This window comes from Cololabis saira, chromosome 3 (assembly GCF_033807715.1).
Source record: "Cololabis saira isolate AMF1-May2022 chromosome 3, fColSai1.1, whole genome shotgun sequence".
Classification (NCBI taxonomy): domain Eukaryota; kingdom Metazoa; phylum Chordata; class Actinopteri; order Beloniformes; family Belonidae; genus Cololabis; species Cololabis saira.
The window spans coordinates 47947116-47963320 of record NC_084589.1 but is presented as its reverse complement, the minus strand read 5'-3'; the positions used below and the strand labels follow the sequence as shown (position 1 = coordinate 47963320).

The 16205-nt window shown below is 38.6% G+C and overlaps 1 protein-coding gene across 1 annotated transcript in view; it reads right to left on the bottom strand.

The window, feature by feature from the left end:
* The window catches only part of LOC133440720 (uncharacterized), a 66396-nt gene that overhangs the window by 14244 nt on the left and 35947 nt on the right, over window positions 1-16205 (bottom strand). The window contains exon 6 of the mRNA XM_061718039.1: window positions 8512-9015. Within this exon, the coding sequence (XP_061574023.1) occupies window positions 8512-9015 (504 nt within the window). The remainder of the gene's footprint in view (window positions 1-8511; window positions 9016-16205) is intronic.

Sequence of the window (16205 nt, the reverse complement as noted above, 5' to 3'; positions counted from 1 at the left end):
GGGATCCGCGCCGGGGAAAGACGGGTTTCGCGCTGGGGAAAGACGGGTTCCGCGCCGGGGAAAGACGGGATCCGCGCCGGGGAAAGACGGAATCCGCGCCGGGGAAAGACGGGGTCCGCGCCGGGGAAAGACGGGGTCCGCGCCGGGGAGAGACGGGATCCGCGCGGGGGAGAGACGGGACTTTGAAGGGTTTGATTAATGTAAAAAATGAAATAAAATACAATCAAACTAAGTTTTGCTCCCGCTCTATTTTTAAATAGGCACACTTGTGTGCTTGTGTGTGTGCAGGGCTCCAGACTGCGACCAATTGGTCGCATTTTGCGACCTTTTCTGGAGGCGGTGCGACATAGTTTTTAACTAGGAGCACCAGCGCGACTTACAAATCCACCCTTCTCCCCCATTTCTTTATTTTTTTTCATAATAATGTGGAGGAGCGGAAGCAAGCGTCTGTGTCTGTGTGTGTGCGTGCGTGCGTGTGTGTGTGTGTGTGCGTGCCTGTCATGTGTGTCTGGATGCGCAGTGCGAGGCGGTGGGGGGGGGGGGGGGGGGGGGGGGGGGTGCCAACCCGCGGCTCTTTGCCGGGTGTCATGCGGTTCTTGCGACTTTATTTGATGGTGCAGTGGAGGACAGACCCGTAGGAAGTGGGGGCAAAATATCCCGCAACTGGAATCGAACATGCGTCGCTGTACAGGGGAAGGTTTACATAAGTCTGCTCAACCCAATGAACCAGACGGGCGTGCGCCCCCGTTGAATTTTGCGTTTGTGGTGCACTCTCAAAATGGCAGGGAAAACTGCACGGCCAAACAAAAATATGAGGATAAACACAGGACGATTTTAACGGAGTGGGAGAGTTTACAGCTCCGCATGTCGTCTTTTTTTCCGGAGACTGGCACTCGTCAATCCATTCATCCATCTTTAGCTCCTCCCCTAAGATCAAAGTTTACCGTCAACATGCCAAATTAATTGTTTACGAAAATAAAAAATAAACTCTCCGAAGCGGAGATGGCGTGACCGCAGTCACAAACTCGTACGATCATTATAAAACCAACACTCTTCACGGAACGCAACGCAAAGCAAAGAACAGCATTACCCATATGCAGCTGAAATCGGAAGAAATGCCCCCAAATAAATGTATTCCAGCTCAGAGCCGATGGTTTTTTTTTTATATGTTTTGTCTGTTTTTGTACATTTCTTGTTAGGATGAGCGGTTTTTAATGGATAATTATCTTCATTATCATATTCAAACATATATTTGAGGGAGGAGACAAGCAGGAGTGTTGTGCTCCCGCATGTACCCTCAAATCCACACTGATTGGGATGTACAGAGCAACCTGCGTGGATTTGGGCGTACGCAGGGTTTTGTACATCGGAATTTTTGCGTTCGTGTAAATTCCACGCACGGTTTCACGTTGAAATCCACGTTGAAATCCACGCACTCTTAGTACATGAGGCCCCTGGTGTGTTCTGCAGCGGGTGTGTGTGTTTTGCGGCGGCGCGTGTGTTTTGCGGCGCGCGTGTGTGCAGCTCCGTGTCTGTAGACTCCACCTTTTGGGTCGGTGCGCCGTATGTGTGTTTTAAATCTAAAAATGAGATACAAAAATGAGGCTGCGCCTTTTCACACGGTGCGCCGAATGGTCGTGAAAATACGGTAGTATATTTGAAAACAAGTGCATTACTCTGTGTGACCATTAGGCGGCACTGTGACTGTACTCTTGTGTTACTGCGTTGGTATCGAGACAGTTGAAGAATAAAGTTGTTGTTCTAGAAATGGCTTCTTCCGTGTCATATATAACGATCTAAGTCCTGGATATGAACACCTATATGAGAATCCTCCAACCATCACGTTTTTTGCCAGTGTCATCTCACATCTCACACTGTGACCTGCATCTTTTCTACAAAATAAACGATTAAGTCTAAAGCATGAAATTTGAACGGTAAAGTTGCATCTTAGTAACAGTTCAATGCCTCCCAGTTTATCAAAAATGACTCTGAACTGAAATGATCTGAATCATCTACTGTATTAATGAATGTGTTTACACAGGACTTGATTATATTTATTATTCATTTTTGTTATAGTATTAATAGACATATGTTAAATGATTTTGAATGATGTAATTTATTGACCATGTGACGGAGGGAAGGGGAGAGGGTGTGCTGTTGTTTTTATTTTGTTTTACTTATTTATTTATTTCCTTTTTTAATTTATTTTTTCTTTTTCTTATTTTTCTTTTTTCTCTTATTATTTATTTATTTTGTTTAATTAATGTTATGAAAAGTAAAAAAAAAAAAAGGGGGGGGGGAATATTGATTTTATTGTTCTCTTAAAATAAAACAATCTTTTTTTCTTTTTTAATGCCCTCAATAAAGATATCTATACAAAAAAATTACTCTGGGGATATGATACCAAAAGCTCTTATTGTGTAGAAAAGATTTCAACCAGTTCCTTTTTTAGGTTTCCATTAATAAAATCTAAATCTATAGCTTGCAGGCCTCCATCTTTGAATTCTTTGGTCAGTTCAGTTTTCCTAATGTAATGAATTTTCTTTCTCCAGATATAATCAAAGTTAACCTGATTAATCTTTTTGATTACGTTATTGGGAATAGACGACGAGTTTGCTGGATAAATACATCTGGAGAGACTTTCCATTTTGGTTAAGAAGATACGACCTAATAAACTGATGTCTCTTAATAACCAGGAGTTAAGTTTGGTTTGGCATTCATTAATTACCCTCCACACATTTTTATTTTCACGTTCTGCTGAATCTTTAGAGATGGAAATGGCAAGATATTTGACAACAGATTTTATAGTAATAGGCATGTTTTACATAGTATTTTTATAGACTATATTTATATGGATATTGTGTAGATATAATAATAGCAATAATGTAAATTCATAGAGTTGTAAAAGGGTAGGAACTAGGAAAAAGTGTAAACTTCTTCCTACTGATTTTTTTCCAACATATGAAGATGTTACTGTTTATTTTTTATATACATGTTCCAAATAAAAATGCATTAATTCATTCATTCATAAAGTGTGAAATATGAGTCTGGTCCAGAGTGTGAATGGAGCGTGAAAGGCAGCACCAAGTAAACAGAACAACAAGTTAGTTCGGGATGTTTCCGAATCCCACATCAGCAGCTGCTTGAGCTGGGGAGTTTCCCATTTAGTTGGTTTGCTTCATCACCACGGCTTTTAACTGGAAACAAAGGGATCTTGTAGGAGTCATACTCATGTGTTCATTCATTCAACTTTCCAGGGTTACGTACCGACTCTGTGGAGTCTGATTTCAGGTTTCCAGGCGAGGTCCAACAGTCTGCGCTGACGGTCGAGCTCTTCTTCATACTCCAAGATGCTTTTTTCAAACACGGAGAATATTTCTACAGCAGCTGCTGTTAGTCGCTGACCGATAAACTCTCTCAGATGATTCACCTTAGACATTGTTGAAGAGGAAAAAGAAAGGAAACAACAGAACCGTCCTCTCCTTCTTCTTCTCTAGGTTTAATGGCGGATCACAACCAACGTTATTAGGTTCTACCGCCACCTGCTGTACCGGAGTGTGTAACATCAGGATCATTATTACACCAGGTTACAGTCTAACTTAAAGGGGGGGGAAAAGGAAATACCTAAATAAAATAAGATAACCACATTTAAATCTTATTATCTATCCCTGCATCTTTAAGAAAGACAAGGATTTCCTTATAACAATCCCTCATCACCTCACTCCTCCCTAATAACCTACTAAACTCCATTCCCGTCCCAGCTCGTACATCCTGTCTTAAAGCGTTCCTTTCTACCTCATACTTGCCACATTTAAGAATCACATGCTCTACATTCTCTGTGACATCACACTCATCACATTTATCACACACGGACTTTGACATTAAATACAGAGTTGATTTTAAACTAGAATGACCTAATCTTAATCTAGAAATGATGACTTCCTCTCTCCTACACTTTCCTTTGAAAACCTTCACGTTAATTGACTTCTGTATGTTATAAAAATGTCTCCCTTTTACACCGTTGTCCCACACCTTCTGCCATGAATCCCTCACTGCCTTTCTAATTCATGATTTTGCTTCACCTTTACCAAAAGGAATTTCCATAATTACCTCACTACTCAATTTCAATGCTCTTTTAGCAATATTGTCTGCTTTCTCATTGCCATCAACACCCATGTGGGCAGGAACCCAACAAAACTGCACAGTAATTCCAGTTCTGCATAACCTCCACAATACCATTAATATTTCCAACACTAGATCTTCTCTTGTTGTTTTATTTGAAGTCAAACTCTGAAGGGCTGCAGTGGAGTCTGAACAAATGACATAGTTCCTTCTCGCAGTTACAGTAAGTATTTCATTTACCAACGAAAGTAATTAGAACAAAATGCATACAACATTCTTTTCATCACTGGTTTACTACGACTTCTGTCATTTAGCAGACGCTTTTATCCAAAGTGATTTATATCTGAGAAAACAACACAAGCAAGAAGGTTTAGAAGGAGTTTTATTTTTTACGACACAATGAGAGCTGACGCAATTTATATGATAAGCTTCTGATTGTTAATATCAATAAAAAAAAGAAAATATTTTTTAATTCATGTGTTCTTTATTATTTGTCATAAAACATTTATGTTGTTAAGAAACTTTTATTGCAATGGGCTTCAAAATAATACACATGGTAAGTCTTTGACACATTAAAACATTTAAATATCAAACTTAGGTTAGTTCAGCGCTTCCAGTCGGTGGATTTATTATTGACGTGCACATGCAGGACTCATGAGTCACCGTTTGGCATTAAAATAAAAAAGTAAGTTAAGTCAGAGGGAAGGTAAACTTCAGATGGTACGACCAGAGGGAACACAGGGAAGGAAATCAGGATCAATTAACATGATTTTGGTGTGAAATATATAGATATACAAGACACATTTAAAGCTGCAGTTTCCAACATTTAACCACTAGAGGGAATAAAGATCCCAAACTAACCCCCAAACTCAGAATGACGGTTCATTCATGCATGAATCACCCACAGGTTTTCTGCAGGGGTTTGAAGCCTCTTTTTCCTCGTATTGTGGCAGGTTGGAATTATATAAAGCAAGAAGTTTAATGCGTAATTAGGGGCGTGGCCTTTTGATTGGCATTAATTTGTCCAACCTGTAAATAAATACTTTTTCTAGGATCTTAGAAAATGTTGGGAGTAAAGAATCAGGCCTGTAATTAGTGAATTGGTGTCTGTCTCCAGTTCTGTACAGTGGGATGACTTTTGCAGTTTTCATTTTTTTTTGGAAATGTCCCAGTTCTGAGCGACTGATTACAGCTGTATGTCAGTTAACAATCCATCAATAACCTTTCTGACTATTGTCATATCACCACAGTCAGTTGACACCTTGTTTTTACATTTACTTACAATATCTATGATTTCTCTCTCCTCCACAGCTGTGAGAAACATTGAATCTGGATTTCTACTTATTAATGTTTCCTTCCATCCATCAGCTGATCCAGGATCACACATTTTTCTGCCAACTTTGGTCCAACACTCACAAAATACCTGTTAAAATGATTAACCACCTCATTCATATCATTAATGACTTCATTGTTATTGGTTAAATATTGTGGATAATTAGTCTGTCTTGAACTTTTACGTTATTTTTAGTGCTTATTCATGGAGAAACATTTTCATTAAACCATCTCCAGAGACCAACAGAGCAGATCATCTTTTTTTAACCCACATCAACTCCATGGTTCCTGACACAGTGGATTCCTATCAGTTTTCCTACCGTGCCAACAGATCAGTGGATGAAGCGATGGCTTCGGCTTCACTTCACCTTCCAACACCTGGACAGGATGAACACCTATGCACGGCTTCTGTCACTGGATGTGTCATTTGATGAAGCCAAGACCAGCGAAATAACAATCTGGATCAAAATGACGTGATTGAGGAAGTTGAGGATAAAGGACAAAAGTTCATCTCCACTTTTCAACTTCATTTCATGACATTTCTCTTTCAACATTGTTTTCTGAGCTAAATGCTGGTTGTACTGATCACGCTGTACCAATAATCTGCGTCACTGATAACTTTCCTCTTGTTGATGCACTAAAGTCTTTTTTTATTTGTGTTTTTATTATTATTATTATTAAGATAGATTGTTCACTCTTGGGTTTATGTTGAGCTTTTATAACTCACCACCAGGGGGCACTGCTGTTCTTTCTACATATGGAGAGTGTAATATTCCAGAATTAACAATATAAGTCATCAATCTAAAATGAAAACTTAATTACATTTTTCATGATTATTTCTGACTAAATATGAGTTGAGGTAAAAAGACATTTACTCCTAAACGGATGTCTGATATAAAAGGGTTAAATCCAAAGTGTGTCCTCTTCCTGGAATCTGATCCCGATGATCCTCCCTCTTCTTCCTGCTCTCCAACCTGCAGATCTGCAGCTTCAACACGGATCTCAACATCAGCTTTAGAATAAATCATGTGTCAGACGAGTTGTAAATCTAGTACAACTTGATTGTATACATTTTGTAGAATCCCCGACTGATGACGATTGACTATTTAACTGATGGTTCACAGATGTTTTTATTCCTTCAATGTAAAATCACTGCAAACACACTGTAAGAGCTATAAAGGAATAAAATAAAACAATGTTACTCTTACTACATACAAGTTTCATCCAACTCAAATACAATGTCAATGTCAATTTTATTTATATAGCACATTTAAAAACGACCGAGGTCGACCAAAGTGGTGTACAGTATACAGTAAAATGAAACAATACCAAAAGAAAATACAGTACAAAGTGTATAAATAATAAAATCACTAACATGTTAGAATGATCAATAAAATAGTAATAAAAAATAGAAAATAGACGGCAAAGAACAGACACACAAAGTGCACAATCACTTCTCACAGATGCAGGCAACTAATTTACCGTACACTAAAAGCCAAAGAAAATAAAAAGGTTTTCAAAAAAGACTTAAAAAAAATACAGGCCAACACAGCAGCTCGCTGGGTCAGCAAAACCGTTAACCACAATACATGACAGTAACAGACAACCAAACTCAATATATACATAAATACTGTATATCATTTACAAAGAAAACAAACCTTGTATCAGCCAGGTGCTTTTTGTGTCGGTTAGGCACACTTTAGCACTCCCAAGACTAGTTTAGTCTTGCAGAAAACGTTTCTACAGCCTTTAAACATTAACCGTTAAAGACCAGAGTGCTGATGTTTACAAGTTTACAAGAGATGCCTTCAAAATAAAAGCACTAAATATTGGTCTTAATATATAACAAAATAAAAGCCTGGCTCCAAACAATGCCAATAAGAAAACAAACACAAAAACACATTTACAGAAATACTCATATTAAAGGTCATCTACACATTTGATTAAATATTGTTAAAATTTCATATTATGTAAATAATATGAAAAACGTACACAAATATGTCGTAACTTCAGCTTGCGTAATTACAATAACACAGCATGGATCATTTGAATTGCATGTTTTGACTTAGTTTGTCCCATGAATTATCACGATAATCTGATGTACGTGCAGCTCAGATCTTAAAATGCATCAGAGCCTTTAACAGTTTCCAGCGAACAATGTATAACAATACAATATATTGCAAAATTTGGATACCGCAATATCGTATTGTATCGTGATGTATATCTCACATCACACTCATTTCCTCATTCATTTGCAAACCAAATGTTTTATCTAAATCAATACCAACATTTTAAAGGGGAAATAAAAGCAAACCGTATCTGACTGCACTGACTTCTGAAATCTTCAAGGTTTTTTGTTTAATGCTGCAGACATCAAAATTTATAAAATGGTGACTGATGGATGGTTGTTCTGTTTCTGACATGTTGATGGTTGCGTTTCTTCTTTTGTCCTTGTTTCTCTGAAGTTTCTTCATGTTTTTCAGTTTAACAACATGGAGCTGCAGATTAACTTTACAAAGACAATGTGAGTAAAGAAGAAACAGACAAGAAAGAGAATGTGTGAGAGAGGCTTTGTAGATGAACAAAATAAACTGTCACGTTTAAAGAAACTTCAGCAAATATTAACAGCTCTTTATTTGCACCGTTGAGATGGCAAGTTACCAACAGCAACAAATAATACGATTTTAAGAAGGAACAGGGATTCAAACAAACTCAATGCAGAACTTTAAAAAAAAAAGTACACAACCACATCGTTCTCTCTGCGTCAAGTTGACGGAGAAGCATAAATCCGTGTTGAACCTACAACCCTTGTGGGGAGGGGATTAGGCTCATCAGCCACAGGAGGTGGTGGTTGGACTTCTGTGGGTTCTTCTTCTGTGGGTCAGACAGGAGTGGACAGCTGCCCCCGGAGGACGACAACATGAGCTTCATTTGTCACGAGTCACCAGACTTCTCCTCCGGGTGATTTTTCATGTGACTCAGCAAATCAATTCTGCGGCTAAACGCCTTGCACAAATATCGCTCTTTGCCCGTGTGCGTGGTTATGTGCCGTTTAAGATGTGATGATTTAGTAAAGGTTTTCCCGCAGGTGTTGCAATGGTACGGCCTTTTGCCAGTGTGGATCCTTGAGTGAACCAGCAGGCTGGAATGTTCTTTGTAACTTTTTCCACATGTTTTGCAGATGTAGGGCTTCTCGCCCGTGTGCGTGGTTATGTGCCGTTTAAGAGCTGATGAATCAGTAAAGGTTTTCCCACAGGTGTTGCACAGGTAAGGCCTTTCGCCGGTGTGGGTCCTTGAGTGAACCAGCAGGCTGGAACGTTCTGTGTAACTTTTTCCACATGTTTTGCATATGTAGGGCTTCTCGCCCGTGTGACTGGTTATGTGGCGTTTAAGATTCGATAATTTAGTAAAGCTTTTGCCGCAGGTGTTGCACAGGTACGGCCTTTCGCCAGTGTGGATCTTCATGTGATCTATTAAAATACTACTTCTACTGAACTCTTTCTTGCAAGTGCTGCAAGAAAATACCTTCTTCCCCGTGTGGGTCTTGGTCAGCTTTGATTTACAGTTGCTGTCTGACGGGACAGCAGCATCTTCGTGGTCACCGTGTCGTCTCATTGGCTCCGGATCTGCAGTTTTACTGGAGTCTGAGCGTAAACTTTCAGTCCCTTCCTCATCGTTGTTTTGAGCTTCAGGAGAAGTGTGCAACAGCAGCTGGCCACAGTTTGGTCCTGGTTCACCATTTTCAACTTTCACATCAGCGACATTAACCAATGAGACATCCACCTCATGCTTAATCTCCTGACCGCTGGAGTTTTCCTCCGGTTCTGTAGTCTGTGGATGCCCTGGTTCCTCCTGGTCCGGGCTGCAGCTCTTCTCCAGGTTATCGAGGTGCTGGTCACTGAAAACCCCGTCCTCCTCCACCTTACAAACATTTTCTTGTGGGGGGTCTGGAATTACAAAAAGATAGGATTTTAACAAGTCAAAAGTGTTTCCCAGTGTTGATTGTTTGGTTGTATTTGTGAGGTTTAAAGTTTGTCCTGAACCTTCGGTCTTCCCCTTCATCTATGTAGTATATTTGAAAACAAGTGCATTACTCTGTGTGACCATTAGGCGGCACTGTGACTGTACTCTTGTGTTACTGCGTTGGTATCGAGACAGTTGAAGAATAAAGTTGTTGTTCTAGAAATGGCTTCTTCCGCGTCATATATAACATGGTGTCAGAGTAAAAACTTGAAGTAAAACAAAGATAGGAAGACAAAATGGAGCAAATGAAACCTCCAACCTCATTAAGTGTAGAAGGAAATCTAGCGGAAAATTGGAGAGTCTGAATCCAGAGATTTGAACTGTTTCTTGTCGCCAGCAGAATCGGCGAAAAGTCTGATGCAGTAAAAAGAGCCACGTTCCTACATGTGGCCGGGGACGAAGCAATTAAAGGTATATAAAACCTTTGACTTTGATGAAGACGTAGATGACTATGATACATTGAAAGAACTTTTTCGCCAACATTGTGAGCCAAAGAAAATTGTGACATATTTGAGGCCCCTGTTTGTTATTTGAGTGCAAGGAAAATCAGAGACATAGATGCATGTGTGACTGATTTAAAAAAACAAAGTGAAAGACTGCGAGTATGAGCACTTCACCAACTCACTGATACGAGATAGAATCGTGTGTGGAATCACAGATGACCAAGTGAGAGGACGACTACTGAGAGAACCGGACCTCACGCTAAATAAAGCAATAGACATTTGCAGAGCCAGTGAGTTGAGTCGGTGTCAGCTAAAAAGTCTACATGAAGAGGTTGAAATTTCTGTCAATAAAGTCACTAACCAAAAACAACGTGACAAACAGAAAGACAGTGGTGCCACAGCACAGAATGTAAAGATGTGAACTCAAGGAAACTGCACAAGATGCAGCTACAGGCATGAGCCAAGGAAGTGCCCTGCTTATGGACAAGTGTGCAAAGCCTGCCACGGGAAAAATCACTATGCCAAAATGTGCAACCCACGCAAGCACACAAATAATCATAAAATGCAACATATAAACAAGGCTGAGGCAGATGATCAGGACTTCTTTATTGGCACAATCCAAGCAGAAAAACAAGTCGCACAAATTGATGCAGTGGACGCAAAGAAAGAAAAGTGGCTTGAAGATCTGATTGTCAACACGAAAGTCTTGAAAGTCAGGCTGGACACTGGGACTGATTGCAACATAATTTCTATGAAAGACCTCAGAAAGCTGAGACTGGATAAAAAGGTGAGAAAATCTCACTCCAAGCTTGTTGCTTATGCAGGACACCACATTCCAGCTTAAGGTAAAGTCATGTTGACATGTCAGTACAAAGATAAAAAAGTATGACATGGAGTTTGAGGTCATAAAGAACAATTCACGTCTGCCGTCTGTCGGGCCCCCTACTATCCACTAGCCAGGGACAACTTGGAAAGGTCCCTGTGTGGGGCATTTCTGATGCATTGTGGTTGCAGCTGATGGTGATGACGATGATGATGATGATGATGATGATGATGATGATGATGATGATGATGATGATGATGACGATGGTGATGGTTATGAGGATGATGAGGATGGTGATGGTTATGAGGATGATGAGGATGGTGATGATGATAGTGATGAGGATGATGATGATGGTGATGGTGATGATGATGACAATGATGATGATGGTGATGAGGATGGGGATGATGATGGTGATGAGGATGATGATGGTGATGAGGATGAGGATGATGGTTATGAGGATGATGATGGTGATGAGGATGATGATGGTGATGAGGATGATGATGGTGATGATGATGATGGTGAGGATGATGATGGTGAGGATGATGGTGATGGTTATGAGGATGATGATGGTGATGATGATGATGATGATGAGGATGATGATGGTGAGGATGATGATGATGGTGAGGATGATGATGGTGAGGATGATGATGGTGAGGATGATGATGACGACGACGATGATGAGGATGATGATGGTGGTGAGGATGATGATGACGACGACGATGATGAGGATGAGGATGATGGTGATGGTGAGGATGATGAGGATGATGATGATGATGATGAGGATGATGATGATGGTGATGATGGTGAGGATGATGATGATGATGATGGTGGTGATGGTGAGGATGATGAGGATGATGATGGTGATGATGGTGAGGATTATGAGGATGATGATGGTGATGATGATGATGATGATGATGGTGGTGATGATGAGGATGATGATGGTGATGATGATGGTGAGGATGATGATGATGATGATGGTGGTGATGATGAGGATGATGATGGTGATGAGAATGATGATGGTGAGGATGATGATGATGATGATGCCTCTCAGTGATGCATGGCGGGTGACGAAGCTGGTCACTGATGGAGCTCTCCATGGTGCTGATGGATAACTAGTACTACTACTACAGTACAGGACAGAGCTAGTACTACTACTACAGTACAGGACAGAGCTAGTACTACTACTACAGTACAGGACAGAGCTAGTACTACTACTACAGTACAGGACAGAGCTAGTACTACTACTACAGTACAGGACAGAGCCCGCTTTCCTCACCTTTTCCAGTCTGTTCCTTTCTACTGCTGTGATGCTGCTGCTCCAGCAGACCACAACATAAAAGATAAAAGTACCAGTTGTAGTACCAGTAGTACCAGTTATAGTACCAGTTATAGTTCCAGTAGAACCACTTGTTGTACCAGTTATAGTACCAGTTATAGTACCAGTAGTACCAGTTATAGTATCAATTGTAGTACCAGTTATAGTACCAGTAGTACCAGTTATAGTACCAGTTATAGTACCAGTAGTACCAGTTATAGTATCAACTGTAGTACCAGTTATAGTACTAGTAGTACCAATTGTAGTACCAGTTATAGTACCAGTTAAAGAACCAGTAGAACCAGTTATAGTACCGGTAGTAGTTCCAGTTATAGTACCAGTAGTACCAGTTGTAGTACCAGTTATCGTACCAGTTACAGTACCAGTTGTAGTACCAGTCACAGTACCAGTATAAGTACCAGTTATAGTACTAGTTGTAGTACCAGTTGTAGGACCAGTTGTAGTACCATTTATAGTACTAGAAGTACCAGTTGTTGTACCAGTTGTAGTACCAGTTGTAATACCAGCTGTAGCACCAGTAGTACCAGTTGTAGAACTATTATAGTACCAGTTGTAGTACCACTGCTACAAGTCCTGCATATGAACTCCTACATGAACATCCTCCAACGATCGGGTTTTTGCCAGTGTCATCTCACATCTTACACGGAGCCACTGTGATCTGCATCTTTTCTACTAAATAAACGATTAAGTCTAAAGAAATGTCTGGATCTGGTTAAATACAAAACAGCGCAAATAATGTTCAAAGCAAGGAATAATCTACTACCAAAAAATATCAGAGGAATGTTCACTGAGAGAGAAAGGGGCTATAATCTAAGGGGAGAACTACATTTTAGAAAACATAAAGTAGCAACAACAATGTGCAGCATGTGCATATGGAACTGTGGAGACTCTGTGGAACAGTTTGGAGCTGGAAATGAAAAAGTACTAAGATAAATCTGTTTAAAAAGAAATACAAAAAAATTAGAGGTATATGGAAGAGGAAATGGGGTAACGAGTGTGAGAAACAAATAAAATAGGGAAAAATGGTATATTATACTTGCTTAAGATATGTTTAGATATTTATGTGGATATTTATGTATTATATATTATATGTTGAGAGGGATAGTTATAATTATGTAATATATGTTATATATTTATTAGGTATGTAGCATATATATATTTATAGGGATATTTATGTAGTTATATAGTGTATATTTATATAGATTTATCAAATATTTGTATTTTCTATATATTGATATAATATTCATGTAATATTTATATTTTCTATATACTTATATGGATAATTATGTGGTAATAGGCATGTTTTACATAGTATTTATATAGACTATATTTATATGGATATTGTGTAGATATAATAATAGCAATAATGTAAATTCATAGAGTTATAAAGGGGTAGGAACTAGGAAAAAGTGTAGACTTCTTCCTACTCCTTTTTTCCAACATATGTGAATATGAAGATGTTAATGTGTATTTTTTATATACATGTTCGAAATAAACATTTATTCATTCATTCATTCATTCATAAAGTGTGAAACATCAGTCTGGTCCAGAGTCTGAATGGAGCATGAAAGGCAGCACCAAGTAAACAGAACAAGTTAGTTCGGGATGTTTCCGAATCCCACATCAGCAGCTGCTTGAGCTGGGGAGTTTCCCATTTAGTTGGTTTGCTTCATCACCACGGCTTTTAACTGGAAACAAAGGGATCTTGTAGGAGTCATACTCATGTGTTCATTCATTCAACTTTCCAGGGTTACGTACCGACTCTGTGGAGTCTGATTTCAGGTTTCCAGGCGAGGTCCAACAGTCTGCGCTGACGGTCGAGCTCTTCTTCATACTCCAAGATGCTTTTTTCAAACACTGACAATATTTCTACAGCAGCTGCTGTTAGTCGCTGACCGATAAACTCTCTCAGATGATTCACCTTAGACATTGTTGAAGAGGAAAAAGAAAGGAAACAACAGAACCGTCCTCTCCTTCTTCTTCTCTAGGTTTAATGGCGGATCACAACCAACGTTATTAGGTTCTACCGCCACCTGCTGTACCGGAGTGTGTAACATCAGGATCATTATTACACCAGGTTACAGTCTAACTTAAAGGGGGGAAAAAAGGAAATACCTAAATAAAATAAGATAACCACATTTAAATCTTATTATCTATCCCTGCATCTTTAAGAAAGACAAGGATTTCCTTATAACAATCCCTCATCACCTCACTCCTCCCTAATAACCTACTAAACTCCATTCCCGTCCCAGCTCGTACATCCTGTCTCTTAAAGCGTTCCTTTCTACCTCATACTTGCCACATTTAAGAATCACATGCTCTACATTCTCTGTGACATCACACTCATCACATTTATCACACACGGACTTTGACATTAAATACAGAGTTGATTTTAAACTAGTATGACCTAATCTTAATCTAGAAATGATGACTTCCTCTCTCCTACACTTTCCTTTGAAAACCTTCACGTTAATTGACTTCTGTATGTTATAAAAATGTCTCCCTTTTACACCGTTGTCCCACACCTTCTGCCATGAATCCCTCACTGCCTTTCTAATTCATGATTTTGCTTCACCTTTACCAAAAGGAATTTCCATAATTACCTCACTACTCAATTTCAATGCTCTTTTAGCAATATTGTCTGCTTTCTCATTGCCATCAACACCCATGTGGGCAGGAACCCAACAAAACTGCACAGTAATTCCAGTTCTGCATAACCTCCACAATTATTATTATTATTATTGAGCTTTATTTCGAATATGCAAATTAGAAAGAACAATACTAAAAAGTAAAAAAAAAAAAAAAAAAAAAGACAAGGCAGACCTCGCAGATCCCCCAGCATATTCGAAAGGGAGTAGGATTGAAGTATATACTTATCAGGTCCTACCCCCAAATCTTATATTCATTTTTCCAAAATAGCAAGAGAATCAATGAGCTTACTTATAGAACACAAAAAAAAACATAATATAAGTCTATATATCAACATAAATATACATCCATTTACCAACATATCTACATATAGCTATATATCCATATATATTAACAGAGATATATCCATACATAAATACTGTATGTATAATATATCACTATATATCCATATACATACATATACATATATATAACATGTTTCCATAATATGAATCTATATATCTACACATATTAATTAAATCTCTATATATATATCTACATTTTTATTCGCCACTGTATTTTGAGAAAAAAGTTTCTTTATATCTTTTTTTAAATTGTGATATGTTTTTACTTTGTTTTAGATCTATGCTCAGGCTGTTCCAAAGCTTTACCCCATAGGTAGACAGACAGAAGCTCTTCAGTGTTGTGCGTCTATTGATAATTTTGAAATGAAGTTGGCCCCTGAGGTTATAACCTCCCTCCCTTTCAAAGAATATCCCCTGTATATGTCCTGGTAATAAGTTATTCTTGGCTCTAAACATTAGTTTTGCTGTATTGCAATTAACTAGATCTATAAATTTTAGTAATTTAGATTGTAAAAATAATTCATTTGTGTGGTCCCGGTAACCTGCATTGTATATTATTCTCACAGCTCTTTTCTGTAATATGCACAAGGAGTGAAGTGAGCTTCTGTATGTGTTCCCCCAAACCTCCGAACAGTAATTTAAATAGGGTAGGATCAATGAGTTATAGAGAATGAGTAGTGATTTATAGTTCAAGAAATGTTTTGCCTTACCATACCATACAATACCATTAATATTTCCAACACTAGATCTTCTTTTATTGTTTTCTTTGAAGTCAAACTTTGAAGGGCTGCAGTGGAGTCTGAACAAATGACATAGTTCCTTCTCGCAGTTACAGTAAGTATTTCATTTACCAACGAAAGTAATTAGAACAAAATGCATACAACATTCTTTTCATCACTGGTTTACTACGACTTCTGTCATTTAGCAGACGCTTTTATCCAAAGTGATTTACATCTGAGAAAACAACACAAGCAAGAAGGTTTAGAAAGAGTTTTATTTTTTCCGACACAATGAGAGCTGACGCAATTTATATGATAAGCTTCTGATTGTTAATATCAATATATAAAATAAAAATATTTTTTAATCCATGTGTTCTTTATTATTTGTCATAAAAAATGTCTGTTGTTAAGAAA